This window comes from Branchiostoma lanceolatum, chromosome 2, assembly GCF_035083965.1.
Source record: "Branchiostoma lanceolatum isolate klBraLanc5 chromosome 2, klBraLanc5.hap2, whole genome shotgun sequence".
Taxonomy (NCBI): Eukaryota; Metazoa; Chordata; class Leptocardii; order Amphioxiformes; family Branchiostomatidae; genus Branchiostoma; species Branchiostoma lanceolatum.
Window position 1 is genome coordinate 22703044 of NC_089723.1, and position 20565 is coordinate 22723608.

The 20565-nt window shown below is 39.5% G+C and overlaps 1 protein-coding gene across 1 annotated transcript in view; it reads left to right on the forward strand.

Moving 5' to 3' along the window:
* Positions 1-6848: 6848 nt before the first annotated feature.
* The window catches only part of LOC136427988 (glutamate receptor ionotropic, delta-1-like), a 31009-nt gene continuing 17292 nt past the window's right edge, over positions 6849-20565 (forward strand). Inside the window, exons 1-2 of the mRNA XM_066417224.1 lie at positions 6849-7241; positions 16723-17097. Of these exons, the coding sequence (XP_066273321.1) occupies positions 7178-7241; positions 16723-17097 (439 nt within the window). The 5' untranslated portion in view covers positions 6849-7177. The remainder of the gene's footprint in view (positions 7242-16722; positions 17098-20565) is intronic.

The following is a 20565-nucleotide window of genomic DNA, read 5'->3' on the forward strand; positions in this document are numbered from 1 at the left end:
CATTGCGAATGTGTTTAAAACGGTAAGGCCATACTGGTTCGATCATATGGATGACATCCTATGGGCATACCCAAACCAAGCCTGCGAAAAATGAGTGTGCTCAGTTGGGCAAAAAAGTTGCTTTCATTATAAAATGAAATGGAGGGTTGAACAAACGACTGAATACACCGAACATGGTATACGTTGAACAAACACAATTTTTTTCTTCCTTTTTGTTGTTTCAAAACTGTTTCTTGACTTTGGAAAACTGCGATTATTAATATTTTTGCAGTTTGTTTGACAGTATGGCCAAATTTTCTTTGTGGGGGGGGGGGGGTGACAGACGAAAATTGATGCGAGCGGACGTTATCCAGATAATCAAGTCAGTGTGGCCTAACCGGCATCATAACAAGCATACGTGCCTCCGCAAAGCAATCTAAAGTGGTTATCGTGATGATGTAGCCGGCCGTGCCTAATGGACGGTTACATTGTAAAGTGTCGGTTACAGTATTAATCCCCAGTAAAACGAGACGGAACGCGAATCCATTAGGGGCCAAATAAATCCTATAACAAAAGTAATCTTCCAGCAATTTTACCCCACTTAGCTTAAAACTAAGAACACCCCCTTTCCAATATATGCTGCGACCGCGCTGCGACTCAAGATCATTTATAGATTAAAAACTATTTTTCAACGATTTGTGTACTATGTTGTGTTTTAAGTCATACTCAAGTTATACAGTTGCATAATATTCAAATTATGAAATCAAGGGTAACATAAATCAAGTTTTAGTCACTGTACGGTCCTTCGCAATTGCCGGCCAGAGGTCCGGCTCACACTTGTACTTATATTCCATATGAGTGGCGTCTTAAAACATTTTTTACAAATTCAAATAAATTTTGTGTCAGTAGAAGTTATTTTTTTGGTTCGGTAACGTTAACCAGACTACACAACAGCGGGGCAAAGTAGAAAACAGCTTCATCCCCGCAAACTTTACATAAATCAAGAAAAATATTAATACGCAACTCATACGGACTTGAACGTACCCGAACCGTGAGTGTGAAGATAGACTAGGATATACAGCGTCAGATATGCAAATAACTTGCAATATTTGTTATCGATCACCATGTACGCAATACATTACCTTTTATGCTTAATCCTTATTGGCACCACAAAGAACAGCTGTGACAGGTAAAGCCAGATCTATGACGTAAAGGATGACTTCCAGGGTCACCTTGTAAAATACGGGTCACGTAGATGGAGCTAAGGCTGGATTTACACACGCGTTTCCAAGTTAACTCGGAGCACACTCGGAGCACACCCCGAATGTGCTTGGAAATGCCTGTGTAAACCATACTATGTAGTAAAGCTACTCGGGACAAGTTTGTGCTGTATAATCAAATTAACCAAGAAGGCATCAAACATACATGTAGCTAGTTTCTTTTAGTTTGCCCACCAAATACTTTTAGTTTTTGGTCGTTCAACGTTCGCCATCTCTTTATTAAGATGGGGGAGTGGTATGAAGAAGCAGTTATTGATATAAAATTAGCGCGCGCATTGATGTTCACGTAATTTAATCAAAAGAAAAAGGAAAACTCTATTCTCCTCCGGAAATATGGTCCTCATGACAAGAATGTATTGACAGATAGGAGAATTTGTCGTGTGTTAGCATTGAGTATATTAGAATTGACACTAGTTCTAGGAGGGACACTAGTGATTAGTGACATCGTGTGGCGCAATCGGTAGGGTGTTTCGCCCAGAACCCAGAGGTCCCGGGTTCGAAACCACTGCCATGCCCCGATGTTGTTTGTGTCCTTGGGAAAAAAAGTCACAGTTGACAAGACAGTAGCCTCTACCAGGCCCCGCGGATCGCTGAAAAAATAGTAAAGATTGGCCAAATAGAATGAGAATTGTATGAAGGGAGTTGGCTACGGAGAGAGGGTCCAATCTGCAATCCTAAAGCACGTTATATCCTCAGTATGTGATCGTGCGACCATATGCAACGCACAACTTATGCAACACTTGTGCGTATATTCAAGTGCGCATGAATTCCGCAGTAACATTTGGTTTAAGTAAATTTTGCGGGGTGGAAGTTGTTTTCTACTTCGACCCACGGTTGAGCAGTCTAGTTATCAAACCAAAGAACTTCTTCGGCTGCAAACTTAACCTAAACCCAAAACATGTTGATACGCAACTCGTGTGGGCTTGCATATGTACGCACAAGTGTGACAGGGCCCTAACTAGGGTCAATACGTACCTCACCGCATGAGGAGCGATTACATCTTCATGTAAGGTCTACAAATGTAGCTGATTTTATTTAGATTAAAACATTCAATCTCGTGGAAGCATAACACTTGGCTTATCGATATAACGGTTATGGAAATTGCACAATATATCTTGAAATGCTCATTAGTAAACAATATTGGAGGTTTCTCCATGTTATAGGTCATATTTAATTGAAAGCCAAGCAATATCAGGTCCAAAAAATTGGTATGCACGATTAGTTCAAACAACACTATCACAATGTATAGCGACATCCATGATGTGAAAATATGACGTCGGTGCGATGTGAGAACTCACTGAAAATCGTCGCGGGGTTTTTTGTAGGCCCGCGAAACTAAGGGGATCATTGTACGGCTCATTTTTGCGCGGTTTTGACATGCTCAAAGTGTGAAGTTACTACGCAAATGTGCTAAACAGTGTTAGTAAACGTCACTACCATAAAGATTTCAGCATTTTTTCATTTTCATTTCTTGACCTCTAACATTGCTTTGGTTGCCTTTTAGTCATCATTAGCACAGAGTGCACGTGATTCCAGTTTATTACCCAACAAATAACCTATTCAAAACTGAAGCTGCTATATGATGACAAGGGACCAATTAAACGTGCCCATACTGACATTGCATCTATTTGTAGACGTCTTGACGAACAGCTATGGCGACACATAGAATACTAATAACATGTAATAAAGGAGACCGTACGTTATTCGATGGTTAGTGTCTTTGACGGTGTTGCAATAAAATTGCATTTCATGATTGCGTCGAGTCTGTAGAATTATTTCAGAAATAAGGTACTTAAGCAACCACTCATAAACTGTAAGGCCCCATTCTCACTCGACCATGATCGTTCTGCGATCTCGCTGCGACCTAAAACATTTTATTTGTCCAGTCCTTGACTTCATGATTTGAAGGAACAAAGCACACTTTGTCAAACGTTCTTTAAATTGTAAATTTATTGAGCGCGCTGTTAAATGTTAGGTCGCAGTGCGGTCGTAGCGAGGTCGCCGACCTAGTGGAATGGGGGTGTAAGAATGCAAATTTAAACGTGTGTGGTTGCTCGCCACCTGTAGGAACTACTTCTCGGGATAAGGTGGAGGTGACGGGGGTGTGGGCTCTTGGTAGAACAGCTCTCTGTAGCTATAGGATTTCCTAGCTGTGCTGAATTAACATCTACACCCCCATTTCCAACAACAATCATTTCTGTGGTAGTTTAGTAGGCGTTTAGGTCTTTAGTAATGAGCATGTTGATTTACCCATAGACTTTAGAATGTTGAATATTGATATTTCATTTTAATGCACTTATATCATTATGCATCAATTATGATTCCATTGCAAATTCATGCTTGAGGGCTAATTGCAACCAAAGAAAAATAATTGTATGCAAGAGAAATAAAAGACAAACGTGAAATAACAGTTATTATCAATATATTTCTACTTTAAGCTATCTGATGGGTTTGACTTTGATTACAATTTATGCATATAGAGGGAAATGCATTGTCCAGCATTTTGGTAGATGAATGAGTTGATCGTATAGATTGACATACTGATATTGTGTTTTTCTATTATAATGCATTGCCCGTGGTGCGTCGACAATTGAAACACCATAACATTATCTATGATTGTATCTAAATGTGAACACAAGTTCGGTTATTGCCGCCGTACATGACGTAAGTACGCGTTTCAAGTGTATTGATATTCCCGTTTAGTGCTGGTGGCTTACCTGTAATTTGCCAGTCTTTAGATATCCCTCCGCGATGGGTCTCCTCTAAGCTAGGATAAATCCACAACTATAATGAAGCAATTTCCCCGGGAATGGCTCCAACGGTTTATTTCACAACCGGCAGTAAAATGGACGAATGATGCTTTCAAAGCTTTCACACAAATTAAAATGAGTGATTTAACGCTAGTTCACTACTATCCGCGACGATTTTTGGTGATAGTCAATTGACATCAATCTGGCAAAACAATAAACCATCATTTCTTACTGTTACATACAGATATCACTGATTACCTTTCAAGTTTGCATTTATGGTGGTATTACTGATGTTGCATCTAGCATATCTTTTTTTTTAAATCCCAGATATAAGTTACCCTGCGGATTTAGGTGAAGTAGCGTTATATGGGGTACGGTCTTTTGTTTGGTTGTGTTATATTTGGGCAAGCATGAACATTGGGACAAGGCCTATGAAAAAATGTGTTTCCGGTTACGGTCCTGAAAAAATAATTGGCACTAGGTATCTATGGATTCTTTTCAGATGTCGGCCGAAGTTATCACTGACATATCTATTTAAACTATGTATAACTGGATATTGCCATACAGACATTTATCGGCCGGTTATTTCTAGAGTCGTTAACGCGTTCGGGTTGTAACGGAAACACATCATTTGTTTCCCGAGGCCTAAGATTAGCTTTAAGTCCCCTAGGAGACCCACGTGAGATCATTCCCAAGGGTCATGCCAGGTCATGAACTATTACGCTATCCTCCATCTTTGCCCCTAGATCAATTGTAGAGTATATAAGAACTCGTTACCAGTTTGGACATCCTCATTAGATAGCTCTAAACAGCGCTTGTAGTAAGATGTGCAAAGGTAAGGTTTGGAAGGTCGCTCAGTATTATATAACCAGCTGCTGCGCCGGGAAGCTGTTGTGTTAAGCCAAAGGCTATACGTACAAATACAGATATAGATGGAGAAGCGCAGTTATACCTGTTGTCCCCTGTGCTACAGATATAGATAGAGAAGGGCGGTTGTACCGGAGATACAGAAACGGACATAGTTGGAGAAGGATGGTTATACCTGCCATACACATACAGATAGAGAAAGAGCAGGGCAATTATACCGACGATGATAGATTATGTATAGATCGAGAATGGTGGTTATTCTCGCAATATGGATACAGATATAGATCGAGAATGGCGGCTATACCGGCGATATAGATACAGTTGTGGACAGAGAAGGGCGGTTATACTGACGATATAGATATAGATTGAGAAAGGCGGTTACACCAGCGATATAGATACAGATATCGATAGCGAAGGGCGGTTTGATATATATACCCGCGAAACGCATACCGATATATGATAGAGAAGGGCGGTTATACTGGCGATACAGATATACATTTAAATGTAGTTAAAGTTGCCACTGGATATGTATAGCTATACAATCATAAAGATCACAAAATGAAGGATCACAAAATGTATAGAAAGCGTAAGCAACTAATCATGTTATGGTTATGTTCCAACTCATGATAAAGCTTTTTTTTCAAACACTTATTCTTATAAATTTCTCTCTTCAGTGACATTCTTCAAACAAGTATGATTGTGCAGTTGTGTCTAATTGTAGAATTGTTGAGGGGATTCACACTTGCTAAGTCAAGTAATTCATTTTCAGGCTGATAAAACCATGTTGATTCGATTAAATGGATGACATCCTTTGGGAACCCTAAAACTGATACGAGCGTGCTGATAAAAAAAAGGTTTGGCAATAAAAAAATTGCCTAATTATGGAATCTACGTGGCCATGAAGGTTAAACAAATGTTTAAACACACAAATTATAGTATACCTATTAATAGATTCTTCATTTTGGTTCTTGTCTGTGGCATTCTATGACATCAGTATTCGTTTTCCGAAATATATATATATATTTTTTGCAATTTATGGCACATATTTGCTCACTTTGCATCTACATTGTACGATTTATCTTATGGTCGAAAACTTTTGATTGACTTTGTGAAACGGACAAAAATTGTTGCCCGAGCTGATGTCATCCATATATTTGAACCAACATGGCCTAAAGAAAGAACTCTAGTACACCCACTGGGGCAGGAGTCAGGTGCCGTATTGTTTAAGGAGAGCACTCCTCTCATATAGCTGTAATAAATACCTCGGTTTCAAAAGTCATTAATCTCAATACCGTAAATGCCTCTCCGCTCGAGAATAATCCCGCGTCTCAGGTACTAAAGAGAGATTCCCCCGTTTACTTAATCAATATGGATGTGCGTCGCCATGGCAACTCCCGCCCTCGCGGCGCGAATAAAACCTCCATGAGACATGTTGGCGCTTGAAATAAGAGCTGTCTCTATATGCAAACGTGTGATAGTTAAATGTGTTTGGTTCAATTTTAACAGCAATATTGTCTTATTATAGAACGTATTAAGACAGCGTTGTGGGCGGTTTTTTTTTAGTAGCGACTAGACTTTCTTAACTCAATTACCCTCTCACCTGGGGAAAGATAATTTGTCCTCATCAGGTTCAGATAGAATCAAGAACCTGCTTACTAGAATCGATCGTAAATTTAAAAAAAAAATCATTTTTATAGTTTTATTGGTGGGAACATGCATGGATTTAGGTCGGGATAATATTACAGTCGGCAAAGGAAGGCTTGGCTCTTTTTGATAGCCGCCCTGTCTAAAAATGCGGTGTAGCGAAAAATACCTCAAACTATACTTCTTCACGTAGTTTCCAATGCGGAGACAACCGATAATGGTTTCACGAAAAAGATTGACAGGTAGATTATACCGGTGAGGCGACCAAAAATGCGGTGGGTTGGAAATTACACCATCATCCCGGTACACAAAGGCTAATATAATGCAAGCACAATGCGAGCAGACAGACGGTTGGCGGGTCAAAGGTTACGAATGATTGAATTTTCAAGCAGATAGAGATAATCATGGGGGAATGCTCGGGTTGGGACAACGCTGCTTTCTTTCGCTAGGAATCGCCAGAACTGCAAAACGCGCCATCGCAAAACTTCCAAGCGCGGCACCCAATCAGCGAAACGATATAGGGAGGATATATGCGAAGCACAACTGTATGTCGGAGAGCATTCTGGTAAAAGAGTCACGTCGTACATCGGCTAAAAAGAGACGCTGGAGCGAACATACGGAGATAGACTTCGCTTAGCGGCCCGTTACCGCTGCAAGATGCTCTGGCACAAGTGGGTTCTACTGGGGATGGAGATTTTGACGTGTTCCTCTGTCTGGGCAGGTGAGAAAATTAGTGTATGTATGATATAGTATAAGTGTGTTTTGTGGAAAACAATTCATGTGATATCATATTTGCGGACCAGCCCAATACAAAAGGATAAGAATAGCTGATAGGTTATCATTTCATGGTGGGCGCTTCGGCTAAGCAGTTGATCGCCGAAGTTATACATCATTTATGGACCCGGTCGTGTTTTTGGTGGCGTTCTTTTGTCAGGTTGACTGGATAAGCCTGAGGATATTATATACGAGCAGGTTAAACCAGTGTTATGGGCGGTGAAGGTAAGGGTAAACTGAGCACTCGGTAAAGTGCTAATCATTTTGTGTGCTAGGGCAGAATGCCTTGTCACGCAATGGCGTCTGCCACTGTTGTTGTTGTTGTTGATGCAATATAATTGTCCAAATTGCGATCAGAATTCAACGTCACAGAACGTAAAAGTTCTTCCTGAAATTTTCCTCAGATGTGTTGCTGATCATGAAGGTTTTTTTTCCGAACCCCCCTGGTCCGATCATTTTTTTTTCATGATGCTGCTATGATCATCGAAGCGCACCGTTACGTGAAGGGCATTCGAGGGCACGACGTTACAAAGCCTCTTTTGCAATTTTCTACATCAACCCCCTAATGCGTATTGAAAAGCTGCACCATAGGAGAGTGCCGTAGAAATGGTGGGCTCTTTGTGTGCGAGAGAATGGGCACAAAATTGACTCATTTTTAGCTGTCAATTCCAAACGTCATTTCTATTCAAGACTCCGCAACTTTGGTCGACACAGCAGCAACTTCTGGGTGGAAATTATGTTAGGAAACATAACATGGCCTTTTAACGGTCGACATTGACGTACACATGTAGGAATATCTGACCCATGGCGTAATTAATAACAACGTGCCTCAGGGACCTTTCTACAATACAGTGATAATAACCGCTTAATCAAATTCAACTTTCTGACACTTCCAAGCTCCTAAGCACTAACTAATTTGGTACACATCAGTATAAAATGGTCCACCGCTATTATGACTGAATGGTGTATCTAAGATTCAAGAAAAAAAAACATACGAAAGTCTAGCTAGCTTTATTACCAGTGGCGTGAAATAATATGTTTGTAAAATACTCGAAGATTTCGTCTATCAATGCATCCTTCCCTCCATGCATATATCAATAAAATTAGAATCGAAGGATAGATAGTTAGCTCATACGTTTAAATACAAACAAATATCTAGCAAAAACACAATCTCAAGTGATTCCCACAGCATAGGATATAAGAATGCTTTTATAAGGGCAAAGTATCCAAGCAAGATGTAGTTCTTAAGCTCTTTAAATAATTACAGACTTAACCCATTCAACTGCGCAGGGTCTTAGAACTAATCTTAGGAAATGGAATGAAAACAAAATACTTGATATTCACATAATTGGGACATGGTGTGTTGAGTTCGAATCCCAACAGTTCTCTATGTTGTGCCCATGTGAAAGGCTCTTCACACCTATTCCCACACTCGTATCATGCGTAAATGAGTACCTAGCTTCGGTTAGGGATGTCCATCGGATGAGGACGTGAATTGAGATCCCTTGTTTGAGGTGAGCCACACTTCGAGCTTGTTTAAGTCCCATTAGAGTCATCTATTAGAGTAGAGGTCCATCCCAGTGTGAGTGGAAAACGTCACTGCAATCTTAGCTTTCCATATGTAAACTTTGTTACGTGTTCAAAGTTCTGCAGTTGTCCAATTTCTTGTGGATCTTTTCCAGAAAATCTGTCTTTTCAATTCATTTATCTTTCACAACCATTTTTTGGGCTTAAGTATTCTTTCAAGGGCCGGGGGAAACAGCAATGTAAAATTTTAATAGGGCACGTATGAGATGGGTTATTGTGGCAGTACTAGAAACATAGGCTATAGAAGTTGTGATGGAGACATCATTTACTGTAAATTTATTCAATTTCGCATGGATTCAATTTCGCGGCAGGAATGGAACAGAATTTATGTTTTGAGTACGCGGTGACACAAATCACAAATTTGCTAAGTCACGATTGTATTCAAGGTGGACAGGCACTAAAAAAAATATTAAAAAACACCGCGAACATTTCAAGATATACGGTAATTTGCACATCCCTGTAGTCTGTTACCCCGTTTGGCATACAAGGGCTGTTATATATAATTATCATTAGCTGGGACTGGAAACCATTTGTGGGGTTTTATGCTTACCCAGTAATTTGTTAACAGGCTACTTTCTGCATATTACACACCGTGATAATGCGCACAAAACAGCTCCAATCGAACTTGACATTTGCAAACTATTACGCCTAGGAACAATTTTCGTGCAGCTGCTATTACGACAAATTAGAGTCGCAGTTTGTAAGGTAGCTACAAAATTGTCAATTCCACAAGGCTAACAGACTCTGATTCGTTAGAACTTTAACTTAGAAGACTCAATGAGGGTTTATTTGACGGGAGGTTATTCCCAGGCAGAATTCGTAACGTCGCTCGCACATGTGCCGTAAGTCGATCGCTCGATTTTGATGTTTTGGGATTTTTAAGCAGGCTGTGACAGAACCAGTCACCACCAACAAAGATCTGAGAATTTGCGCTAAAAAGAAAGCTGAATTTTTACGACATATTCACGACCATGCCGAAAATCAGTTTGGGGCAGATCGTCGTATGATCTTCGTACGATTGTCGTATGATCGCAAAATGATTTTCGGCATGGTCGTGAATCTACAATTATGTCAAATTATCCTTCATGATGATGCGAATTGAATTTCATGAATTCAGTATATGAAACCATGTATGAGATTTTCACGTGTCACATGTAACATTTGAGAGTGCAATATTATAGAATGTAGCATATTTCTAAACATTCCTCATTAAAAATGTAAAATACCTTATTTGCAAATTCCATATGATTTTGTGAATCATCGATATCTACATACCAAAACATGACGATCCGTCAACCCCTTGGGTTATTCTCTTCAAAGTTTGAAACAAAATCTTTTTCTGCAGTTCGCTAGGGGGCCCAAACCAACACAACTTACTCTTTTCCTCAGGATCTATCTACTACCTATGATTCATAACCACAACTTGTCCAGAACACAAGATATCAATACCAGAAGTATCTTTGTAGTACCGTAACAAGCCGCTAGAGGCCTATTTATTTCGAGGTCTCATAAAGTCCTACCCACGTACCAAATATCAAGACAACCTATCTAGACATTCATAAATCTTTCAGACCACAGGGAATGCTGGAGTCATATTTCCTGACGGGCAGTTTGCTGAAATAAAGAAAAGAAATAAGATAAAGTATATTATCAAGAAATATACAGAAATTAAACCCTTGGCTATTTCAATTTTGTTACGTGTGTTTTGTTGTCACAAATTCCCCGACCAGGCACGGTTTGGAAATTAGACCCTTAGTACCATTACCCATCGTATAATTTAGTATTCAGACTGCATTGATATCACCCGCAATCCACGTAGGACCTGATGATTCATTGCGGACGTAAATAGAAATGCAGAACGAAATACAGTGGACTTTTTTGTGTCTCACGGTTGGTGACCTAATTTCGCTCAGTAGTCTGTATTACCGTTTTAAGACACGGCGCACAGACGTTAGGCCTTAGCCTTGTTTGCTGATACGGTCCTGAAAAAATTGGTCGGTAGGGAGGGATTCTTGTTTTGTTGTTGTTGTATTTTTTTTAGATTTGGGCCGAAGTGATCAACAAATACATATAACCGATGTTAAAGTGAAAGGTACCAGGCAGCGGCATTTTCAATCATATTCTAATTGTACAGAAATACATTTTACAAGTATACATGTATATCAATAAACTAAACAAGCGATGTTCACTACACATTTATATTCGTGCATCAACTGTTCAAGCCCTCATCTATTAACAGAGTGTTAAATACAGGAAGTCCGTTTTGAATTTCATCACTCATATTTCAGATCGAAAATTTTAGGTCCAATGCAATCGGCCGCAGAAAAAAAAAGAGGGCTGCGGTCGCCGGCTTTTTGTTAGGGTCGGTCGGTTAAACGGAAACACAACACTTTTTCATCGGCCTCATTTGTAGGAACCTGCAGGATAATTACCCCGGCAGGCGGCACCTGCGTCTGTTTTCCGTCTGGCGACTCATTAACCAGGCAAACAAAAGTGGAAACAGAAATGCGAAATGCACTATTATTATTTATGCCCTCATTAAATGTAAAGGTATTAAATGTATAATAGATGTGCCGTAGATGAGTCATTTAGAAGGGTTGTTGAGGAAAGTATGCATAATAAACCGTACCTTGTGTATGTTTATATTATAATCGAAAAGCAATATTCGCAATAGGAAGAAAACGCATACCATTAAAAACGAGAACGCAAAATGGTATTGAAATAAAAGAATGGCTAGTCTAAAAATCTATATTGTGTTTTTATGTATATCAACATATACAAATGACAGACGGTGTCAACTGAAACATTGATATATATTTATTACAAATGCATTCATTTAATGAAAGACTCTTTGGCTAAAACTTTACGTATTGCAAAGAAAAGCACAGAACACGTTCCACATATCTCCATTGGTACATGGTGATAGCAACTTAGAACCACTTTCTAAGACAAATGTTAATATACCGAGCTGTAGAATACAACAACCGCACTTGTACCTTTGAGAGATTTGCCATAAACAGCGTCAAAAGACAAAAAAGGCTACAATATCAGGACGCCAATTCGAAAAATAGAACAATTAAAGCTTAGATTGGCTTAGAAAGTAGAAAGGCCCGTACATGTATAAATGATGAATTCGTAACCAAGAAGAAAGTCAAAGAACGGGTCACCACGTCTTCATGAAATGACTGTTACTATATCATGATAATGCTTCTTTCATGATCCATTAAAGAATTCTGTCAAACGTTAACAAAACAAATATATGTGGATACGTTGATGAAGGTTAGACATCAAGGTAATAAGATACGCCAAAAATAGTCACTCAAGCAACTGGATAATGAAACAGTCAGACGTTTGAGACAGCATCCGCTATCTTTCGTCAGTGACTAAGGACAGATCTGGTAGAACTAGGTTTTTATACCAAACCTCTGAATAGATATGTTAATGAAATGAATACAATTTCTGTCCTTAGTCACTGATGAAAGATAGCGGATGCTATCTAAAACGTCTGACTGTTTCAAAATTGTATCCAGTTGTTGAGTAACTATTTTTGGCGTAAATATATGCGGATCCCGGCCCATCTGACAGCGTTTCCCAGCCGAATGTTGGTTTGATTGATGGATATGACCCTTTACCTTTTGACAGTCTGTAACATAATTGATAGCGCTTCGTCTTGTTTTGACAGCGCACGCCCTTAAGATGCGTTGACCCTTGAATAGCATGTTAACCGTTATCAGACCCAACCATCTCGTGATTATCTCCTCCCTTTCACTGTGTATTGTGCCGTTGGTTTAGTCCTCTCAAGGCCTCATTGAATAATTGATGACCATCTTTCCATCCCAGCCTTTTGAAGGTGAACAGTTTTTATGTTCAGAAACAGTTTGACCTTGTTGAATGCGGAACAACCACATCGTTTGAGCAGAACATGTTGGAAAAACATGTTTTGTGTTACGAATTAAAGGTTGGGATCTGACATGTCCCTGTAGCGCATCTGGCAGCATGCTTCACAGTTGAGCTCCTGGTTACAATGTGTTGGTAAATGGGATACCCCGGTGCAATCCTGGGAATTTCGCTCGGCGATGCACCCATATTTTGAAATTGTGGTCCCATATTTCGAAATAAAGGTTCCGCTAATGGGGAAGAGCTAGCAACCCGTCACTGGTACTGAAACCGCGGAGCAAATTGCCGCCCTATATATGCCACCAGGATCTGAGCTGAAGAAGTGAATAGTGTGTAAAAAAAAAAACACGAACATGCATTCACGACTTGTTGCAACAGAGTGTACCATGATCACGGAACCAGACAGAATGAATTAGGCATCGTAGCGTGGTGTAAATTGCTCTTGATTGGTCTATAGACTATACGTGTAGAGTTTCATAGGTAATTGGTTGGCTTTTTGCGACCTCTGGCAGAATCGCTGCAGGTTTCAGACAAGCTGTCTCAGTCGAAGTCTATCTTAGAATTCAGAGTGACCAATTCATTTTTTACTGCTAATGGTTTTGAATTGGACTCGAAGATCGAAAATCTACAGCAAAAAGGATAAATACGATTTTGTTAGAATGAATACCATTAGTGACTTTTTAATATTCTTTCTATGCATTTTTGTTGCCAGCTGACATATATCATCCCATAAACATTATATATATATTTAAATTCTGACAATTGTTAGAATTTTGTGCATGCTCGAAAATAGTTTTTTTTTTAACTTTTTTTTTCAACATAATCTTTAGCCGACTAACAAATATGTTCGCAACAATGTTACATGTATTTATGTATTTGTTTTGCACTGAATATATCTATATATAGGTAGAGACGAAATTACTAGGATTTAGTTTAGCTAGCGTCAGCGGAACCTTTCAGTTTCCGAGAATGCCACACGCCGATGCGACACTTAATCACGTGTCACCATGTCACCTGTGCGCGGTGTAATCACCAGGAAAAGCAATTTGCCGAGGTTGTCTACGGCATGGTTATGGGAAACATGACTCAAAATCCCATTACCCTCCCTCGGGCATCATTATGTTACAGGAACCAGAAGTCAATCTCCTTTATCCAAGAAGTCTCGAAGGACAATAATGAAAGTTTGGCCAAGTCGTAGCGCCGTCGTTCAAAATCAAACTTCAATTAGCTGTCTTCAACTTTCTTAGACGTGAAAACAGATGCATGTAGCCTTTCCCTACCAGAGTTATTATTATAACTTAGTGGAACTGGCAATTACTTCTGAACCAATTAGAAACTTCCTTGCACAGGAACGTTATATATTTCGAAGATGACGGCAGTATTAAGGAATATAATGTATGCTCCAATCTTGTCTTCAATGAGACTCTTCTCCGATGCATTTATCAGTAGAATTGTATCCCTGAACTACCTCTTATTACGCACACTCGAGAAAATTACCTTAATCCGCATTTGGACACGAATGTTGTCGTCTTGCTACACTGGTAATGAATTTGACGGGGTGTAAAAGCTTTTGGATCAGCTATTTAACACGGAATTCATATTTTCGAGACTTTGGTGCATCTGATGCGCTTCATTACACGTACTTGATGCATATTGGCGTGTTTAACGTCTATAATTCATAGCACGAAATAATGACATCGGCAGAAACAGTTTCTAAGGATGTCTCACGCGATAAATACATGCATCAAGATCACAGCTAATATTTTAAAACGTGTGATTATCTAGCTGTAGCACCCTGGTCACGTATTAACACTGTTGGGTGTCGTTCAAAATGTTTTGTCATTTTTTCCGCAAAGACACATCTTTATCTGACAAGTAGACAATTTTACAGCGCACTTATCATGCCATCTTCTTCTTGACAAAGAAATATATTAATAAAAAAAGTTGGTGACGTGACGGTTAAAAGGTGTTATGAAAGAAATATATAATATTTGTCATACGGATAAGCCTAGTTTCCTATCTTTGTTACCTTCGCCAAGAAGGTTATATTTTTGGCAGCGCTTGTATGTATGTTTTTTTTTGTATGTGGTTTGACCCATTAAGTTATCAATGGATAGTCATGAAATGTGATACATAATTAAGTCATGCCCTGTCAAACAAATGATCAGATTTTGGACCCCCTGGTGTCTTTTCTTGGTATTGCAGCTGAACGTCAAGTTCTGATATCTCGTGTTCAATACAAGCTATGGTCACAGATTCTTAATGGCAGATACCGCTTGGTCTTGTTGAGGCGTTGTGGTATTCACTTCATATCAAATTCAACCTATAACATGTACAGCTGTCTACTCTGATTCATGAAGCAATTATGTGCGTGTACAAACACAATAATCATAGTTGTCGGTACGGTGAGGATGAGATATTCTCTCAGTTTGCAGAATGAATGTCAATTTACCACCCCAAGCTTTCCCCGGTAGAGTTATCGTATCGCTATTTTAAGGTTATGAGACAGACTACAGCACTCAACCTACAAACACATTTATTTTATACGGCAAAATCGATGGAGATTTAAAGTCAACATCACACCAAATCAATGCAGCTTTAACCACCGGTGATCCGTTATAGCCTTGTTGGATCGATACGCGTATAAGTGGGGTGTGATAACTGAAGGGGATTCGTTCCAAATTGGTGATCTATCAGATATCGCACCATCAAAATCAAGGAACCACATGACCATATATTTCAAAACCACACTGCCTCCAAAACAGAAATCAGATCCAACAGGAGCAGGTCTAGATCTTAGTATTTTAGCATAATACGCATTATCTGCTGATATCATTGTACGTATCGTAAGTATTCCACACTACATGTACCTGTAATAAGCCTTTGGGCAATTATTTCAAAATAAATAATCATTATGAAAACAGAAGACGGTTTTCAATGTAAACATGAAAGCTACGAGACACATAATATCGGGAGGCTCTATGTGTGATATTCATTTATACAGTCATGCAACGGAATGGGTGAAAAAAACGTACAATCGTCCATAAAGTTAAAGAGGATAGACATATGGTCTCAGGATTCACATAAAATGAAACTACATCGACATTCATGGAGGGCCATATTCGCTATGACGGGATTAGCACCACATCACGACCTGCACTGTAAAGGAAATGTAGCAATTCCTTAGCTGTGTTCAAAGTATCATAACAGGAAATTGAACATTCGTTCAAATTCCTTGGATTTTTCTTCCAACTTTTAGAATGGTGCAATCAACAGGGGCTTGTATTGTGAACGAAAGAGGCTTTATGTACATAGCATATACACATGTAGCCCCAATCGTGCGAGCATTCATTGCAAATATGTATTATCAGCGAAATCCTTCCGCACGAAAGATTTATTTGATGAGAAACACATGTTATCGCCATTTCTAACACTTGACTATCTTGACCTCCCATAAGCATATTTTTGGTCGCGGAATGGGATGAGGTCCATAAAAAAGCATGGTCATTACAGAATCTCAAACATGGCATTTATGTCGACTAACTTAGAAGGTCATAAGCTTCCCTCAGCAATTTCGGAAAAGCAGTTCTGGAAAATAACGTTTTCCTGCTGCACCTCGTAACGATGATGAACGATGATGATAATTATGGAACATATATTTTCATTATTAACACTTGAATTGTAAAGCGAAAGGATTGTTCTACTCTGTGTGTATGCGTAGTTGGCTCGGGTCAAAATTTGTTCCCGCGGGCATGCAGGAAATAAACGTTGCTTTCGATGAAGTCAGGAGCCCAAAGTTGGCATGTGAGAGTGGAGCATGTAAAATGTGCGATATGATTATGGTATACTTTGGGTCAAGAATTCGAAAAAATAAACCTTTTTCGCGGAGCTATGATCATGAGATCTTCGATTTCTTCTAAGACATGTTTTGTGTCCTCTTGTAGGACCCATACCGACACCCTCGACACGGAGTATAACCAGACATACCCACTGGGAGAGTACTACAAGAAACAGCCACAGTGTGACTGCCACTAGGAACAGCCACGGCGTGGCGACCACCAGGAAAACTCACAAGGAGAGCACCACGGGTAACGGTCACAGGAAGGGAACACCGCGAAGAACAACACCCAAACACGAACTTCCTCTCCCAGCCAGAAGAACATATCATTCCACAGACTATTCTTCCGAGGACTTCATCACAATCCCGAGAAGAGATCTACCGCAGATGTGTGAGAAGTTGAGCAGAGACTCGGCGTCCCACCCCGCCGATACCCGGTCCCACCCGCCCGTGTTCCTCCCACTAGAGGCTTCTGCTCCCCGTGAGTATTACGGCTATATATATACGAGGAGGGGTCAAAAACTTATGCAAGTAGAGTGATCTTGTGACAAGCTCCTTTATTCATGAAATGAGTTGAAAATTGATACAAAGGTAAAGGCACACACAGTGTATGTAAATAATCTTCTTGAGACTAAGATATCTCATTTTTTTGCAGATTATTTTTATTAGAAATAGGCCTTTTACCGCTGTACCAAATTTTAATTAAGGCCCTGCTGATTTGATTATATGAATGACATCCTGTGCAAATGAAAAAATGGCCCAAAAGTTGCCGAAATATAGAGTCTTCATTTTTGTTCTTTCAAAACTTCTTTTTTTAAATTTGGAATTTAGTTTGGCATTCTACGACATAAATATCCGTTTTCCGATTTTTTTTTAATTTACAGCATTTATTTTATTATTTTGCAACTGCTATTTTACGATTTACAGTATGAACTATTTTTTTGGGGGGGGGGGGACTAATGTGCGCACGTATGCCAAAGAAATATGCGCTTGTTGGAAATGCACTTAAATTTACCATTTGACTCAGCCGTGTATGTGGTTAGAACCCCTTTCCACTTGACCCTTGATCGACCCTACAACGACCAAGATTACTCTTGATTTCATAATTGAAATATGGTGCAATGTAATAGTATCATTTTAGAAGACAGCAAAACATACAACGCGTGAAATTCATTTTTATGAATAAGAGGTCATAGCCTCTAGTGGAAAGAGGGACACAGAATATGTTATCGGCACCACGATATGTCCCTTGTTTAATAGGGCAATAGAAACCCCCATAGAAGTCTTAAAATCTCCATAACCATTACCATGTATATTTTTGTAAACCCCAAATAGATTCCACACGGCAATCTTTAATGATTTCGTTTAATTATTACACCAACAGAAAATCCCACGGAATATGAGATTTGCTCCAGCTGAAGAGTATAAGGTTTTCAGCTCGGAAAATAATGCCCGTAGAGGGTTTGTCCACCTTTCACATCAGAATAGTATATAATCATATTTTCATTCCTTTGGATGGGAAAATACCTCCATCACTATCACCTGAATCTATCAATTCGCGAGTCTTCATCAGGTGAATGGTTGTTGAGGGAATAGGGATATAGTATGTATGGCGCCGAAGGTGTAGTAGCCATTATTCGTAGTCTTATTACGCCAGACATCACATTTATATACCTTCAGATTAGAGCTGTGTACCGGTACATACTACCGGTAGAGTACCACGAAAATCAGATCTCAAATACCGGAACATCAATATACCGGAACTGTATCTGTTTACATATATATTTACGCTCAAATATATCGTTTGTTTTACTCATTTTGTAACTAAAGCGTGTTATTCCTACAACAAACATGAGAATCTAGAGCAAAAACAAATATTTCATAGTCATTGAAATCATCATCATCGATTTGAAATCCTCGAAAGCATTGACTCTCTGCTGAAGTTTAAATAAATGTCCTGTTAATCGTTCATTCGTGTTTCTGCATAATGGAAAACCATGGCTATCTATCGTCATATTGGTTTGGTACAGAAACAGGTCTTGACCTGTACCTAACTCTCTGTACCCGTACCTATACTTGATGCTACATTAAAGTGGATCATTGATGGCCACATGTTACTTTGTAAAATAGTTCAGGTACAGATACCGGTCAAGTACTGTACCAAAACCACTGCACTGGTACCTTTATACTTGAAGTTACGTTTAGGTACGCAGCACTAAATTAAATTCAGAAGTGAAGAACGTGACAATGTGGATGGATGGTTTGTGGACATTATCACGAACAAGCTTAGGCAGTTTGAAGTTCTGAATGTTTAGTTGCGTCGCTATCAGGATTTTAAACCCTCTCACAGAGTCAAAAGCCGTATCTCACGTGACCCGCGGCACTTTGGTGACCTCGCTGCAAGCGTGCGATTTGACGAAGCACTTCACGAATTTCATCGATTAAAAACGAATCTTTGTATACTTTGTGTGTTTTACTGTCTTTTTAGAAATATGTTGCACGATATTTGCATTGAAACACAAATCAAATTGAGGTCGCAGTGAGGTCACAAACGTGCCGCAGTCCAGTGAGGTACACACTTTATCAATAGCCGCTATCTCCATAATCCCAAAGCCTATTTCAACGTTAATTGGGCAGCTAACTTGCCTCCGCCACCGGGCAAAGTGGATCCTCACGGGGATTTAAAACGGGTACGTGTGAGGAAAGATGGTGGCTTTCGAATTCGCAGGGAGTTTTCAAATGAACTCAATTATGTCCCTATACCCCAAAGGCAAGTCTTAATAATCCCCGTCATCTTTACGTATATATCAAGCTTATTTAGCGTATATGTTTTCATCTTTTAAAAGTACGTAATATATGTATTACTATTTTCTTTTTGGTCATAATATTATCACGGTTCATGTATTCATAACAATGAATCAAATACATATATGAATATAATATCTATTACTTTTAAAAGTACATCCACTGTATTTTTCAACAGTGTTCCTTCTTCGCAGTCAACCATTCTCATAACGAAAAAACATTGCATATAAAAAAGAAATTGGACAATGGAACATTTTCCCCTTCCTTGACATACTGTAATATGCATCGTTAATGGATGGATGAAAGACCTGATGAGCTAAGTACAGGCCATGGTGCGTGGTGCACAGCATTTACAAATTTCTCCATGAGTATCCTTTTTCCAAAATATCTCATACGATTATTAATGAGCATTTAATATAAAACCATAAGTTTAGCTTGTAAACTATGCTTCTAAACCGAGCTAGCAATATAAGTACATGGATGAATTGAAATTTCTTGTTTCTATAAGACTTGATATGTCGTAACAGCCTTAGCGTTGCGCTCCTTGTTCAAATTAATTGCTCACTGTGAGACTCTTTAGATTCAATCTTTGCAGGGCTTTTCGGTTGGGAATGCATCCTTCTTTCGGAAGGGCCGGCGTACAGTTGGAGATCCGTGTTCGAGGAGGTGCCTCGTGCACGTTAAAGGGGAAAGGCCAGCAGCGCCTCCCTGTAGAAATATAAAATGCTACTGAAACAACAAAAACAAACTTGCTGCCCTGTATGCGAATAAGCACTACGAACGAAAAAATGACAATGCGTATCGAGATATCTTTTGTGCCCCCACCCTGTATTCAATGATAGGCAATATATATAATCAGTTCCGGGGACCTGTGTTTGGAGATTGGCATTTCAAGATCGCTATCTAGATTACTTTGTGTGTCGGCTTAATCCCCCAATCTCTTCAATAAAGTAGGAGCATACTAATCCCCCGTCACAGATACGCTGCTAAATGACACCCTCGCACGCTATTCTTCGTTTTCACGTGACGTCACAATTGCGTTCGAACGTGAAGCCGGCCATGTTGGATGATAAGCTGTTCGCTCTCTGCACGGCTGTGTGTTGCGACGGTGGACCCGTCCGTGGAAGGAAGCAGTTTTATTCAG